Raw genomic sequence first — 18,255 nt, forward strand, 5'->3', positions numbered from 1 at the left:
AAGCATAACAGATATTGTCTAAAATAGTCAATTTGTAATTAGATTGTATGTTTTGTTAATTATTTTTGTTACTTGAATGAATTATAAGAGCATTAGATGCAGTTTGTTGCAGCAAATGTGCAGACAGCTGTTTTTTGGGCAGCTACCAGTCAAAAGTTTTTGAACAGTGATATTTTAAATGTTTTTTTTTTTTTAAAGAAGTCTCTTCTGCTCACCTAGCCTCCATTTATTTAATTCAAAGTACAGCAAAAACAGTAAAATTTAGAAATATTTGTACTATTTAATATAACTGTTTTCTATTTGAATATATTTTAAAATATAATTTATTCCTGTGATTTCAAAGCTGATTTTTTAGCATCATTACTCTAGTCACATGATCCTTCAGAAATCATTCTAATATTCTGATTTGCTGCTCAAAACAACTTTTATTATTATAATTATGTTGAACACAATGGAGTTTTTCAGGTTTCTTTTATGAATAGAAAGTTCAGAAGAACAGCGTTTATCTGAAATATAAATCTTTTGTGACATTATAAATGCCTTTATCATCACTTTTGATCAAATTAAAGCATCCTTACTAAATAAGCATTCATTTCTATAATTTCTTTCCCAAAACAAAGCTTTTTCTTTCAGTTAAATGCTGATCCTTGGATCTTTCTGTTCATCAAAGAATCCTAAAAATATAGAACTCAACTGTTTACATATTGATGATGATAATAATAATAATAATAAATGTTTCTTAAACAGCAAATCAGCATATTAGAATATTTTCTGAAGGATTATTTGACACTGAAGGCTGGAGTAATGATGCTGAAAATTTAGCTTTGATCACAGAAATAAGTTACATTTTAAAATACATTCGAATAGAAAACAGTTATTTTAAATAGTAAAAATATTTCAGTACTTTAGATCAAATAAATGCAGGTTTGGTGAGCAGAAAAGACTTTAAAAAATATTTAAAAAATCTTTTGACTGGTAGTGTGTGATGCTTTAAAATGCTGCCTAAGTAGGCCGCTCACTAGGTTTTGAAGCAAAGCCGTTGTTTTAGCAAGAATGGTTTCACTTATTTAAGCCAGAATTGATCACATGAGGTCAAATTGATTTTATTATCTGAAGAGTACGAGTGTGTGTGTGTGTGTGTGTGTGTGTGTGTGTGTGTGTAACATGGATATGTATATTCACATGCACAAGAAGGGTTTTGATTTTTCAGATTCTGCTCCAGACTGTTTTGTATATTTCTCTCTCTCCCTCTCCCTTATATCTCTTTTTCTTTCTTTCCTCCACGTTTTCTCTTGCTCCCTCCTGTGTTTTCTCTCACACGGCTTTCTCTCTTCTCAGATATCTTCATTTTATTTCTCCTCCTGCCTTGCACCCACTCCCTTATCCTCCCTGTTGTTCCTACTGTTTGCAGAGAGCTCTTACTCTGTTCCCCTACTGTTCACGGATGCTATTCTCTCTCTACCAGAGCACTGAAAGCAGTAACCTAGCGAGCTTTTGCTGAAGGATGTTATAAATGAAAATTTAGCCAAAGTTCCATCAGCTTTGTCAACAGGACATGATGATGTGTGTTTCGTCTGCTTATTAAGAGGAAATTATACATGTGTAAATATACACACGAGAGATGATGAGTCTCAAGAAACCATTTCCAGGATGTTTCACCCCAAAATCAAAATTAAATAATAATAAACTTTTTTTTTGTTTTGTTTTATTATTCATTGTTTTTTACTGTCATAGTTAACACATTAATATATGCAATTTAATATGTTCCCTTTTTTTTTTTTTAAACCATTGCTGTGTTCATTTAATTTGATTTCTAAAATCTAATTTGTGACCCTGGACCACAAACCAAGTCATAAGTGTCAATTTTTGAAATTGAGATGTATACATCATCTGAAAGCTTAATAATTAAGCTTTCCATTGATGTGTGATATGAAGGGACAATATTTGGCTGAGATACAACTATTTAAAATCTTTAAATCTGGAATCTGAGGGGGCAAAAAAAATCTAAATATTGAGAAAATTGCCTTTAAAGTTGTATAAATGAAGTTCTTAGCAATGCATATTACTAATCAAAAATTAAGTTTTGATATATTTACAGTAGGAAATTATCAAAATATCTTAATAGAACATTATCTTTACTTAATATCCTAATGATTTTTGGCATTAAAAAAATCGATAATTTTGACAATGTATTTTTGCTAAAATATACCTGTGCTACTTAAGACTGGTTTTGTGGTCCAGGGTCACATTTTATAGCATTCAGGAGTGAAAAATATTGCATAAGTTTCATAAATATTGGCAAACCTAATAATTGAATGAATGCATACATATTTATTTATTTATTTAGCTGGTTAGTATTTATTTATTTTATTTAATTGTATTTTAATTTGATTTAAAAAAAAATTTAAAGGAACTGATTGCAGTATTTACAAAACACCTTAAGATTAAACAGTTTAAATCTTTTAATTGATTGAGATTTTTTTTGAGTTATTTATTCTTTCTTTTGATTTTGGGTTGAAATACGATGCTTAAGGTTTTGTGAGATCAGAGAAAAAAAATCACAAAACACCACAGTAAAAACATGAAAAAATATTGAACATTTTAATTGTGAACCAAACTTTATAAGCTCTATTTATATAAAGGGATCTGAAAAAGTGAATTTGTCATCCCTCAAAAAGAGCCTAATTTAAGTAGTTATTAGTCTTTTCAAAGCTTTGCTTTTGTTCTCCAATAATACATATTTTATCTCCAACGAGATGATTGATTGACTCTGCACACGCCATTGCCTGTAAAACCGAAACTGTACTTAAATTAAACTGACGATTATGATGATTTAGATTTTATACTTCATAGTCTTCCTTAATTATCTTAATTAATAGTTTTTTTTTCCTTGAAAGATTTTTGTTCAGTGTCATCTCTGAAATTTCTCTCATGATGATTTTTCACAAGATTAGTCTAAAAACGTGTCATGCTAGAGTCCCTCGGCACACACAACAAAAGGAACACACATCACTTGTTCGGTTACAAAGAAAGATAAAGGAATCTATAAATTTTACATTTACAAGATCCTGCAACGAAGGCGTTGTAAGTTACTCTTTCTGGGCACCGCAGGTTCATGCAGCACCGACGTAAAGGAAAACCGCAACCTGGACAACGTCTCCTCTAAGGAGGGAGCTGGCCTGGTGGAGCAGCTCCCCAACGGTAGTGGAGGAGGGGGTCGCAAGCGGCCCCTGGAGGAGGGCAACAATGGCCATGCGCACTCCAAATTCAGACCCAAGAAGCGTAAGAAAACGCCAGGGCCGGTTCTGCCCAAGAACGCCCTGATGCAGCTGAACGAGATCAAACCGGGTTTGCAGTACAAGCTGCTCTCGCAGACCGGCCCGGTCCATGCGCCCGTCTTCGTCATGACCGTTGAAGTCAATGGTCAGTTGTTTGAGGGCTCTGGGCCTACGAAGAAAAAAGCCAAGCTGAACGCCGCAGAGAAGGCGCTGCGTTCCTTCGTGCAGTTCCCGAATGCATCCGAGGCGCACCTGGCCATGGGCCGCACACTCACCGTCAATACAGATTTCACCTCCGACCAGGCTGACTTCCCTGACATGCTCTTCAACGGGTTTGAGACGCCGGCACCGTCCGAGGAAACATTTTTTCTGGGCTCCAACGGCAACGGCTCCTTAAAACCGCTGGGAGAGTATCCCGTGCCCCAGGCGCCAGGTACGAACAGCCTGGTGCAGGCGCCGCTGCCTCTGCCCTCCTCCTTCACCTCCTCGAACAGCGGAAAAAACCCAGTCATGATTCTCAATGAGCTGCGCCCAGGCCTCAAATATGAGTTTGTGTCGGAGAGCGGGGAAAGCCACGCTAAAAACTTTGTGATGTCGGTGACTGTGGATTCGCAGACGTTTGAGGGCTCGGGACGAAATAAGAAACTAGCTAAAGCTCGGGCTGCCCAAGCGGCTCTGTCGGCGCTCTTCAACATGCAACTGGACCAGACCCCGTCCCGCCAACCCATTCCAAGAGAGGGGCTACAGCTGCACCTGCCGCAGGTAAGAGATGCACAACTTAGTCTCCAAGTCTTTCATATTCACCTGAAAACTTGGCTATGCATGGTGACTGATGTGTAGTTCATCCAAAAGTAAAAATTCTGTTTTCCAGACCCACAACACTTTGGTTAAAGCACAAATTAAGATATTTTTAACAAAACTCTAGGAGGTTTATGTCCCTTTATTGAAAGACCAGGTAAACAAAACTTCCAAACAGTTTAAAGGGATGGTTCGGAGTAGATTTGACTTCATTGCTATGCACTCCGAAGCCCATGTAAATACACCATCCAAAGTTTTTTTTACCTTAGTCAAACATTTATGGAGATATTAGAGTTTTTCGAATTGCTTGTTACAGGAGTGAATGGTACATGTGATGTATCTCGTAAATTGCACCACTAAACATGCAAGTAATCTTACCAAACTTGTACAGTAGTGTAAATAGGTTATGTACTCACAAAACTCTGCATCAGAACATTTGTAAGTCCACCATGAGTGTTTTAAAAACACGTTTTACCCGAGAACTACTAGTCTCAGAAACTACAAGTCGACGTCACTTCCCTGGTTTGAAAAAAGCATGTAAAAGTCCTTCTACTACATCTGTGTGCATGTCAACTTGTAGGAGGACTTTTACGTGCTTTTTTCAAACCAGGGAAGTGACGTCGACGTGTCGCCATTTGTAGTTTTTGAGACTAGTAGGGATCGGCTAAAACGTGTTTTTAAAACACTCATGGTGGACTTACAAATGTTCTGATGCAGCGTTTTGTGAGTACATAACCTATTTACACTACTGTACAAGTTTGGTAAGATTACTTGCACGTTTAGTGGTGCAATTTACGAGATACATCACATGTACCATTCACTCCTGTAACAAGCAATTCGAAAAACTCTAATATCTCCATAAATGTTTGACTAAGGTAAAAAAAACTTTGGATGGGGTATTTACATGGGCTTCGGAGTGCATAGCAATGAAGTCAATTCTACTCCGAACCATCCCTTTAATAAAGGAATAGTTCTGCTCACCAGTGGATAATCCACAAACAATCCACACCACTCCAGTCCATTAATTAACATCTTGTGAAGCAAAAAGCTGCTTGCTTATAATAAACAAATTCATCAATTAAAGGTTTAACTTTAAACTGTTGCAAAAATAGCCCAAATAGTTCTAGACAAAAATGTCAGTGGATTCAGGGATTAAAGTTCTTTCTCGCTACAACAGATTTTCGTTAACTGCAGCGAGTCTACGACGGATTTCCGTCAATTTGAGAAAATGAGGGGAAAAGAAACATATAGTGCATTGTTGTTGTTCTGCCGACACGCCAAAAATCATCCCCGCTACGGCTGCAGCTACTGACAACATAATGACACCGCTCGCATCATTTACAGTCGGGTAATTAGCAGAGAACACAGAGCTCTACTGCCTGATTTTACTCTATTTTATCAACAAAAATACTTCCAAATAAAGTAACAGTCACTTGTTTCATTCCCGAATAAATCAGCTGTTCAAACGAACCAGTTTCTTGCTGCCACCTGCTGGCGAATTTAGTTTTATTGTAACGTATAATTTCAGTTATTTAAAACATTTAATATTTCTATATTCAAAACTTTATATTTAAAACGTTTATCTCAGCATGAATTTATGAATTTAGCGAGAGAAAAATACTGGTTACAAGTGGAGGAAAATGGATAAAATTATTATTGTGCCTTTGGATGTCAGAATCAGAACTAAAATAATTTTTACAGAATACTGTCATCAGAGAAGCCATTTGAAACTAAATGCGGATGTTTAAACAGATAGGCTATGGATGAAACCTGCTGTGATTACCATAAAATACTATTTAAACCTGTAATATTTTATATAACATTTATCTCGCTATTCTGACTTTATTCTTGCAAATGCAAGTTTATATCTCCTAGTTTAGACTTTATAACTTGATTTAACTCAACAATTGTGAGTTTGTCAATTCCGAGGGAAAAAAAGCCAGAAGTGTGGGATACAAAGTCATGATTCTGAGCCGAGGGGAAAAGAGAGAATAACAAGATTTTTCTTATCAGAATTGTGAGATATAATCTTGAAATTGTGATTTATACAATTTTTTTTTTAATTCTTTTATTACATGGCTTCCATAGACTGCTACTTTAAAACTGTCATTTTCTGCAACCAAAAAAATCGTCACTGTTTACAAACACCAAATTGGTCTATTCGAGTACTTGATAAAAAAAAAATCCCCTACTGCAATTTGCCCGTGTCTAGTAAGTGGCAATGGTGCATTCCTCCGACGAGAATCCATGAAACGCATTATTAGACCATTTTCCAAGGCTGCATGATATAATAAACCCATTTAAAAATCATAATAAAGCATAATGATATTGTGAATTTACAAACGCTGCGATTCAATTAAATTGAAATATGCGATGCAGGTTTAATATATGCGCTTTATTATTAACTATGTCGTTTACGTACTTGTGTCTCCATTCACAGTTAATGCTGCTTCACACAAACTGTCATCATTTATATGTGTGTCATCATTTATAATTGTTTCTTGAGGAAAACATTTCAGGATTTTTCTCCATATAGTGGACTTCAATGGTGCCCTCAAGTTTGAACTTCCAAAATGCAGTTTAAATGCACCTTTAAAGAGCTCTAAACAATTCCAGCCGAGGAAGAAGGGTCTTATCTAGAAAAAATATTGGCCATTTTCGAAACCAATTGGCAATTTATATACTTTTTAACCTCAAATGCAAGTCTTGTCTAGCTCTCTGTAAACAATTAGGGTATGTCAAAAAACTCCCATCTCATTTTCTCCTCCAACTTTAAAATTGTCCTACATCGCTGCAGATGTACTCACCCAGTGTTTACAAAGTGAACAATTCAAAGAAGATCAAACGCCCTTTACAAAAAAAGGTAAAACAGCGATGTAGGATGATTTTGAAGTTGAAAAAGAAAACGAGATGGGAGTTTTTTGACATACCCTAACTGTATTGACCCGGATTACGACGAGACAAGATGAGCATTTGAGGTTGAAAAGTATAAAATTTTCAATTTGTTTAGAAAATGACAGATCGTTTTGCTATATAAGACCCTTCTTCCTCGACTGGGATTGTTTAGAGCCATTAGAGGCTGCATTGAAACTCGCGGGCATCATAGAAGTCCACTATATGGATATAATTCCTGAAATGTTTTCCTCAAGAAACATAATTTCTTTACGACTGAAGAAAGAAAGACCTGAACGTCTTGGATGACGTTTAAAGGCCATTATTAGCTTAGGTCTATTTTTATTACCTTAAAAAAATTATTTGATTACTCAGTTTACCATTAGAATAATCGACCGATTGCTCGATTACCAAAATAACCATTAGTGACAGCCCTAGATTAAACTGCTTGAGATATATATATATATATATATATATATATATATATATATTTATTTATTTATTTATTTATTTATTTCCTGGACTTTTACCTGGGTTTGGAACATGATTGTGAGTAAAAGATGACAGAATTGTCATTTTTAGGTGAAAAAACATTAAATGAACTGCAAAGTTTACCACTGAGACGCAATGCAACGGCCAAGTACATGTGGTTTGGAGTCTCAGCATTGAAACTAGAAGAATTGAAATCTAGATGCAACACAACATAGACACATCATCTTAAACGCCCTTTAACCTTTCAGTTTATTCACCAAGTTTTTAAAAAGGCGCTTTAATTATTAATAGCTATGCAGCAGTAAATGGTAATGGTTTATTTATACCCTAGAGATATGCAGTCCTCAGCTGGTAAGACTGCATTACAGTTATACTTTAATTAAAGTCAGAAGACTTTTCCACAAACTCAAACTTTAATGTTGAACTTCATTTAAACCTTTTAAAAACTTGGTTGGTACTTGGTACTGTTGGTTCCTTTAGCACAAACACCAGACTGCCTGATAAAGTATCTGATCTGTAACAATCTGACGAATATAAGAAATCGGTCCTTCACATCTCAGTGTTTAATTGAAGTTTCTGATCCGTTTAAGTTTATCGGAGATCATCATCTAAGCCTTTATAACGCGATGCGCAAAGCCGGCACAAATGACCGTCTTCATTAGGAACAAAGCTTAATGGAAATGAAGATGAGCTCTGTCAAAAAAGTGATATAGCTTAAAAACTTTTCCTAATATGTTTAATACTTTTTTCATTGATATTCTACATTTGGGTCAAAGACGTTAGATGTCCACGTCAAAAGAAATTTACAAAAGTGATTTTATGTTGAAGAAAGCACATTAAATGTAAGTAAAGTTTCTACTTTTAAGGTTTCAAATAACCTTATTTGGAGAATAAAATGTCAAAATTTGGTTGAAATAATGTTGCATTGTCATTCAGTGTAACACTATTTATCTAAACATTCAAACAACATGCTTATTCTGACTTGTACATATTAAAATACATAAAAGAATAAGGGAGCATATTAATTTTTATTGTATTTTAAATGAGTAAAGAATTCTTACTGACAAATGGGCAAAAGCGAGCATAGTGGCAAATTTTAAAAATGTAGAATTAATACTAATTAGTCTTTTAATGTGTCATAAAAATGATTTTTGTTCTAAATATGACTGGCAAGATTGTTACACTGAATAACATTTCAGCGGGTGTCTTCTATAAATTAGAGAAAACATTCAAGATATTTCTTTTTTCCTCAGAAAAACAAAAGCAAAAATGCAATTATATTAAGCAAAAAACTTTTAAATATTTTTTTGGGGAAAAACAACAACAATTTAAAGCAGTATTACACTTATTGTTTTTATGCTTAAACCCTTTTTCGTCTTTGACACATTTATATATTTTATATATTTGATCTATCATCAAGTGGGCTTTTTGTTTTATTTTATTGTTATATTTTAACTAAAATATTGTTAAAATATATATATTAAAAAAAAAAACTTTGATGTTGGGACTTATAATTTGAGTGACTATTTTGGGAAATTTCTAAACTGATTCACTTTATTGCCCTGAACTGATTCATTTGATGAATCAAACTTACAGTACCAACTCCCACTGACTTAAATCTCTTATTACTGTTTTAGCATTTGCAAGTTGTTAGACAAAGAAGGGCTTTGGAACTTGTCTTTAGGAATTTTAATAGCCAGATAAAAATGTTAAAATTTAAAAATGTAGAATTGCAACTAATTAGTATTTGGGGTGAAAGTAATTTAAGATTTGTGTCGTAAATATGACTGACATAATTGTTACACTAAATTATATTTTAGTGGGTTTCTTCTGTAAATTAGAGAAAAATGTATCTATTTTACCTTAGAAAAACAAAAATGCAATCAAATTAAATTAAACAGACAAAAAAAAAATATATATATATATATATATATATATATATGTGTTTGTTTGTTTATTTATTTATTTATTTATTTATTTATTATTATTATTTATTTATTATTATTTATTTATTTATTTTTTTGAAAAACAAAAACTATTTAAAGCATTATTAAACTGTTTTATTTTATTGTTTTATTTTATTGTTATATTTGACCAAAATACTAAAAAAAAACTTTGATGTTGGGACTAATAATTTTTGGAATTTGAATCACTTCCATTTTAGTGGGTTTCTTCTGTAAATTAGAGAAAAATGTATCTTATTTTTCCTCTGAAAAACAAAAACAAAAATGCAATCAAATTAAATTAAACAGAAAACTTTTTAATATATATTTTTTGGAAAAACAAAAATAATTTAAAGCAGTTTTAAACTTTTTATTTTATTTTATTGTTATATTTTAACTAAAATATTGTTAAAATATATATATAAAAAAATAAAAACTTTGATGTTGGGACTTATAATTTGAGTGACTATTTTGGGAAATTTCTAAACTGATTCACTTTATTGCCCTGAACTGATTCATTTGATGAATCAAACTTACAGTACCAACTCCCACTGACTTAAATCTCTTATTACTGTTTTAGCATTTGCAAGTTTTTAGACAAAGAAGGGCTTTGGAACTTGTCTTTAGGAATTTTAATAGCCAGATAAAAATGTTAAAATTTAAAAATGTAGAATTGCAACTAATTAGTATTTGGGGTGAAAGTAATTTAAGATTTGTGTCGTAAATATGACTGACATAATTGTTACACTAAATTATATTTTAGTGGGTTTCTTCTGTAAATTAGAGAAAAATGTATCTTATTTTTCCTCTGAAAAACAAAAACAAAAATGCTATCAAATTAAATTAAACAGAAAACTTTTTAATGTATATTTTTTGGAAAAACAAAAATAATTTAAAGCAGTTTTAAACTTTTTATTTTATTTTATTGTTATATTTAAACTAAATTGGAAATTCTAAACTGATTCACTTAATTGCCCTGAACTGATTCATTTAATTAATCAAACTTACAGTACCAACTCCCACTAAATTTAATCTCTTATTACCCTTTTAGCATTTGCAAGTTTTTAGACAAAGAAGGGCTTTAGGAATTTGAATGGCCAGATAAAAATGTTAAAATCATTAAGTTGCTCAATGTCATGTCACTAGCAAAGCATTGGGAATATGTCATGCATATTCAATATATTGCTCACGCCTGCCGGTGAAACAACACGGTGAGCCGAAATGACCAACGACTGGCTTTTGTGTGTGAAGACGTCTATTTACACATTTCTGAAATCCTCTGTTAATCCTGCTTTTAAGATAAGGCTGGGCCTGGAAGCGACCCAATCTTAATTAACATCTTCCTCTGAACCGTGTCAAAACAAGAACATTTTGTTTCAGCCTGCCCACTACCTGTCCACTAAAGAGCAGTCCTGTCAGCGGCATGTTTTGTCTCTGATGCTGATGGCTCTTGGGTTGTCGGTCTGCGTGACAGATGCAGCGCCATGAATGCAAAACCCCATTATCCATCCCCAATCTGATAGCCACATATTTAACATGCTGTCAATATGAGACCCAAGGTGGAGAGGTGTATTTGTTTTAACCAGATGGCGAGAGGTTAAATAGACTCTCGTCACAGGACGACTGATCGTTTCAGGTGTGTTTTTCCTGCACTCGTGTGGGGATATACAAACTGACTTCACGTCTACAGTGGGCGAATATATATCAATGTAGTTGATATATAAGTATAGTTTTTGCTGTAAATGCAATAAATAATGGCACATTTTAATAAACTTACGGTAATGCTTATTTTTTAATAAATCCTAGAATATAGTAAATATTTATTTATATATATTTAATAACAGTATTTTATAAATATATTTAATCATTGGATTGTATTAAAAATGGACATTGGCTTTTAAAAATATGTCACTTATTGGGCGAACAACAATTTAGCTAATATAATTATCAAATGATTGTATCATAATTATAAAATATAAATATCATAAATATTAAATGTGGACTATACTGAACTATATATAAATAAAACTATACTATATATTAATTTTTTTTTATATATATAACAGTATTTTAATTTTATATATGTATATATAATTATCGAATATTTATAGAATAATCATAAAATATATACACCTTTTTTACATATTTACACTAATTGCCATTCTAAATAATTTATATATACAATTTTTTTTAAATAACATTAATTTACATAAACAATATTAATTTTATTAGCTAATATTATTACTATAAATATTAAATGTTTAATTTATAGTATAAATCTATTGTTTTTTGTTATTGTTAAATTACTTTATTTCAATAATTGTTCATTATGTATTATTATGAAGTGTGTATATATGTGTGTGTGTGTGTGTGTGTGTGTGTGTGTGTGTGTGTGTGTGTGTGTGTGTGTGTGTGTGTGTGTGTGTGTGTGTGTGTGTGTGTGTGTGTGTATGTATGTATATGTATGTATGTATGTATGTGTATTGCCACTTAAAATGATCAGTTATATTTTTTATTTTATATAATTGTATTACCATAATGTTTAACAAGTAGACTATATAAAAAAATCGATAAAATTACCTATAAAATTATGCTGATATTAATATAAAATGTATTGTATAATCTCAAGAATGCAATTTATTTCTTTTTAATATATATACATCTCTGCGTTAGCCTCTTTTTCCACTTTCTTACTTTTCTAGAAGCTTGTGAAATCTGTCAGTGTCTAGTTGGCTAGTGAATTTCCCGTCATCTGTCCCCAGGCGCTAATGGGAAATGAAAGCAAATAAAGATGATGGTAAAAACTAGTGTGTTTTATCATGAGAGTAAAGCGCAGCCTTCTGTAGGCTGGGAGATTTTGCTGTCTCCTGATAATATATCGAGAGCATGCTCCGCTTAAAACTCCCATTAGCCGTCTCCGACCGAGTGACTCCGAAGTATTTGGGAAGTAATGTTAGACTAATGTCTCTAATTCTTGCCCATTCGGCCGTTGATTTTTTTCCCTGGCATAATCATTTTCCAGCATATTAACAGGGAGCTTAAGGAATGTGAAGTGGAGGGCACTGTTAGCGGAAAGGAATCACAGAGGTGCCTGAAGGCTTTCGATGAAATATTGATATTATATTGCAGCAGCAGAAGGTGAATCCGAGGTCTGCGGTAAATTTCGCTTTGCAGTCATTCATAGAGGAGCAGGTTCTTTGAAATAATCGGTTGAATTTCATTTTGTTCCATTAAAAATCAGTACATCGTGTTGAAACTCAGTATTAAACTTTTCCTTGTAAGCTCAGTTTTGAAAAAAATGTAGAGCTTTGACTTGATTTTTATCCGTGAGGAATTGATTGGATTATGAGAAGAGGATAATACATATTGATGAAAGTTTGTTGAAGGGAGAGGAGTGAGATTTTATTTCATTTTATTTTATTTTCACCCATATATGGAAGCTTATTTCTGCCTTGGGATGAAAATAATGGATTTGTGAGGTTGCGAAATGTATTCAAATGTATTAACTTTTGAATTTAAATTTTGCAGTCTTACAAATCTTGACTTGACAATTCAGACAGTTGTGGTCAAAAGTTTACACCCGCTTTCATAATCATGATCAATCAAAAATGTTAAGTATTTTACCAAAATAAGAGAGATCATACAAAATGCATGTTATTGTTTATTTAGTACTGCCCTGAATAAGATATTTCACATAAAAGATGTTTACATGTAGTCCAGAAGAAAAAAATAATAGCTAAATTTATAAAAATGACCCTGTTCAAAAGTTTACATACACTTGATTCATAATACTGTGTTGTTACCTGAATGGTCCACATTTGTTTTTTTTTTGTTTGTTTTTTTGTGTGTGTGTGTGTTTGTTTAGTGATAGTTGTTAATGAGTCCCTTGTTTGTCCCAAACAGTTAAAATGCCTGCTGTTCTTCAGAAAAATCCTTCAGGTCCCACAAATTCTTTGGTTTTTCAGCATTTTTGTGCATTTGAATCCTTTCCAACTATGACTGTATGATTTTGAGATCCATCTTTTCACACTGAGGACAACTGAGGGACTCATATGCAACTATTACAGAAGGTTCAAATGCTCTCTGATTCTCCAGAAGGAAACACATACAATATGATATTTAAGCAAAATAAGCACATTTTTATTCTGATCAAAAGTTTAGTGCTTAATGCATTGTTTTTTTTTCTTCTTAAGCATCAGTGAGCGCTTGAAATTTCTGTAATAGTTGCATATGAGTGCCTCAGTTGTCCTCAGTGTGAAAAGATGGATCTCAAAACAGTCATCCAGTCATTGTTGGAAAGAGTTAAAATACACAAAGATGCTGGAAAACCACAGAATTTGTGGGACCTGAAGGATTTTTCTAAAGAATATCAGGCAGTTTAACTGCTCAGGACAAACAAGGGACTCATGAACAACTATCACTAAACAAAAAAACACAGCTGTGGATCATTCAGGTAACAACACAGTATTAAGAATCAAGTGTATGTAAACTTGAATGGGGTCATTTGTATAAATTCAACTATTATTTTCTCTTGTGGACTATATTTAAATATATTTTATGTGAAATATCCTATTCAGATCAGTACATGCATTTTATTTGATCCCTCTTAATGTGGTAAAATAAATAACATTTTTAATGATCTTGACAGGGGGTGTAAACTTTTGACCTCAACTGTAACTTACAATTTTACATTTTTATTCCATGGCACAAACAAATAGAAGAGAATTGCTAATCCAGAGAAAAAGTTCAGAATTGTAAGATAGAAACTCAAAAAAGTTAGAATTCTTCCTCTGAATTGCAAGTTTGTGTCACACAATTTTGGGTTTGTTCTGACTTATTTTCTCTGAATTGCGAGACAAAGAGTCAGAACACCTTTGTATTGTTTCATCCTGATGCAGAAATGGCTTTCTATACCCATGAGTCATGAACAGTAAGACAAGAAACGTTTTTTCATGACTGAATGTTGAATGTAGTCATGAAGTCTCTATTGTTCTGAATATTCCATGCTTGCCTATAGCGGTATCATGGATGTACTGATTTGTGTTCATGTATTATTGATGTTAGCATTGCCCTCTATGTGAAGTCTGACATTTGTATGCTCTTTATCAGGTTCTTGCAGATGCTGTTTCTCGTCTGGTGGTGGACAAATTCAGCGAGCTCACTGACAACTTCACGTCTCCACATGCACGACGGAAAGTTCTGGCTGGTGTTGTCATGACAACAGGTAGAGTTCTACATAGAATTCTTATTCAGAAACAGTTACATTTAAAAAATTTAAGAATGTTTTAAAACATTTTCCCGCCAAATGACTCTAAGCCATGTGAATCAGTTAAGACTCATTTGTAATCAATTTGAATCAGCCTAATGAATCACTCACTGATGCTTTATCTACTAAAAGAATCACTTATGAAGTCAAGAAATTAAAACCTGAATCTTTACATTGCTTATTGAGTCTAGAGATAGTCAGTGTGATTTTTGTTGGTGTGTTTCCTCCTGCTTTTACCTCAGGTACTGATGTCAAGGACGCTCAGGTCATCTGCGTCTCCACGGGAACCAAGTGTATAAACGGCGAGTATATGAGCGACCGTGGCCTGGCGCTCAACGACTGTCACGCTGAAATCATTGCTCGTCGCTCCCTGATCAGGTATCTCTACATGCAGCTGGAGTACTTCTTAAGGTGAGACGCTGTCTTGTGTGTCTGTGTGTCTCATACAGTATGTCACCATAGCATGATGGATGTTTAGCCTAGAAGGAAGGGAAATTAAACTCATAAGCAAGTTTTAATTTAATATTTTGTTATTGTATACGGTTTTAAATAGAGATGCACACTTAACGAATCAGGATATGGCCTTTTGCAATTTATTAAACCACTAAATGCTGTGATTGAGTTTTAATATATATGGAAATATATTTAAAATAATAATATAAAAAAAGGTAATAATAAACACACAAACAACAAAATATATATGACCCTGGCCCAAAAAAACAGTCTTAAGTCGCTGGGGTATATTTGTAGCAATAGCCAAAAATACATAGTATGGGTCAAAATTATTGATTTTTCTTTTATGCCAAAAATCATTAGGAAATTGTTCCATGAAGATTTTTTGTAAAATTCCTTTTATAAATATATCAAAATGTAATTTTTGATTAGTAATATGCATTGTTAAGAACTTAATTTGGACAACTTTAAAGGTGATTTTCTCAGTATTTAGATTTTTTTTGCACCCTCAGATTTCAGATTTTCAAATAGTTATATCTCGGCCAAATATTGTCATATCCTAACAAACCATACATCAATAGAAAGCTTATTTATTGAACTTTCATATGATGTATAAATCTCAGTTTTGTCAAATTTAACCTTATGACTGGTTTTGTGGTCCAGGGTCACATATATACACATGAACAGCATTTAGACATTATATTTATTATATTATATTTATAGATTATATTTATTTAGACACTTAATGAATCACGATATAGGCTTTTGGAATTAATTAAACCCCCAAATGCTGTAATATATTAAAATATTTATCGAAATGTAATTAAAATTAAGTATATAAACTATAATAATAGTAACAGTTTATTGTTGTTGGTATTGTTTCATGTACATTTTTAAGTTAAAATATATATATATATATATATATATATATATATATATATATATATATATATATATATATATATATATATATATATATATATATATATGTAATGTTGTATTTTAATTTTTTTAAGTTATATGTCTCATACACAGATCTAATTTATATTGTAATAAATAATAATAATAAATTATATTTATTATTTTTGATTCATTTACATATTTTAATTGTCTCATACACTGAGATCAAATGTATAAAATGTATTCTGTAATAAATAATAATAAATTATCGTTATTATTTTAGATTCATTTATAATTTATAATATTTTAATTTGTACTTATATAGATTATTCGTGATCTAGCCTTTTGCAGTTTATTAAACCACCAAATGTTGGAATCTATTAAATTATTTATAAAAATGTAATTAAAATTATTTATGTAAACTATAATAATAAATGTATTATTATTATTGTTGTTATTGTTATTGTTTCATATACATTTTTTAAGTTTATTTATTTTTTTATTTTTTTTTCTTTAAATTATAAATCTCTCATACACTTAGATAGAATTTATTCTGTAACAAATAATAATAATAAATTATAATTATTATTTTATTATTTTACATTCATTTACATATTTTAATTCTCATACACTGAGATCAAATTTATTCTGTAATAAATAGTAAATTATCATTATTATTTTAGATCTATTTATATAGTTTAATATATACATGATATAGATTATTCATGATCTAGCCTTTTGCAGTTTATTAAACCACCAAATGCTGTGATCTGTTGAAATATTTATGAAAATGTAATTAATTAATTAAGTCAATGTATTATTTTTGTTGTTTGTTGTTTTAAGTATTGTTTTAAAGTTAATATATATATATATTTTTTTTAAGTTATCTACTGTATGTCTCATAGACTGTAATAAATAATAATAAACTATAATTATTAATTTAGATCCATTTACATATTTTAGTTTATACTGATATGAAATAGATTAATTGTGATCTAGCCTGTTGCATTGATTAAACCACCAAATGCTGTGATCTGTTGAAATATTTATGAAAATGTTATTACAATTAATTATATAAACTATAATAATAATAATAATAATGTATTATTATTATTATTGTTGTTGTTATTGTTTCATATACACTTTAGGTTAATATATATTATTTTTTAAGTTATATATGTCTCACACTGAGATAAAATCTATTCTATAATAAATAATAATAATAACTTATAATTATTTTATTAGATTAATTTACATATTTTCATTAATACGTTATATAGATTAATCAAGATCTAGCTTTTTGCTATTTATTAAACCACCAAAGGCTGTAATCTATTGAATTTTTATTTATTTTTTTATTATTTTTTTTTTTATTACATTAAAATAAATTATATTAACAATAGTATAATATATAAACTATAGTGTTAATAATAATAATAATGTATTATTGATATTATTATTTTTATATACATTTTTATTAAGTTATATTCTTTTTATTGTTGCTGTTGTTGTTTATTTTAATTTAAGTTATACAGTATGTCTCATACACTGAGATAAAATATATTCTGTAATAAATAATATTATTATTATGAATTTATTATTTTACATTCAATTACATATTTTATATATTTTGTATAAACTATAGTACTAATAATAATAATTTATTGTTATTATTGTTTCATTCTATTTCTTTATTTATTTTTTTATTAAACCACCAAATGCTGTACTCTATTTAATTATTAATAACAATAAAAATTACATTAAAATAAAGAATATAAACTGTACTATATTTAATAATAATAATAACAATAATAATAATTTATTATAATTATTGTTGTGGTTTCATATTACATATTTATTTCATTTATTTGGACTAGGTTCAAAAAAACATTGTATGAGATTTTTAATACATATACTCTTCACTCCTTTAAATGTTTATCATTTTGAAGTTCAAATTGCAGTCAAAATATCTCAAAGTAATTATGGTCGTACAGTTTACACAAGAATTCTAAAGAATTTTTCTGCTGTTTGACTCCAAATGTAGTAACAATAAAGAGGAGCACCAGAAGTCCATATTCACACAGTGTGACAAACGTGGCTACCGCCTGAAAGACAACGTCCAGTTTCATCTTTACATCAGCACATCGCCCTGTGGGGACGCTCGGATTTTCTCTCCTCACGAGGCGGGTGTAGAGGGTGAGAATGAGTTCTTAATACACCAAACTATTCAGTT

At 31.1% G+C, this 18,255-nt stretch overlaps 1 protein-coding gene across 1 annotated transcript in view; it reads left to right on the forward strand.

Moving 5' to 3' along the window:
- Positions 1–18,255, forward strand: part of adarb1b (adenosine deaminase RNA specific B1b) — a 69,487-nt gene that overhangs the window by 22,694 nt on the left and 28,538 nt on the right. The window contains exons 2-5 of the mRNA XM_073845113.1: positions 2,976–4,040; positions 14,513–14,627; positions 14,912–15,080; positions 18,067–18,228. Coding sequence (XP_073701214.1) covers positions 2,976–4,040; positions 14,513–14,627; positions 14,912–15,080; positions 18,067–18,228 — 1,511 coding nt within the window. The remainder of the gene's footprint in view (positions 1–2,975; positions 4,041–14,512; positions 14,628–14,911; positions 15,081–18,066; positions 18,229–18,255) is intronic.

This window comes from Garra rufa, chromosome 8 (genome assembly GCF_049309525.1).
Source record: "Garra rufa chromosome 8, GarRuf1.0, whole genome shotgun sequence".
Taxonomy (NCBI): Eukaryota; Metazoa; Chordata; class Actinopteri; order Cypriniformes; family Cyprinidae; genus Garra; species Garra rufa.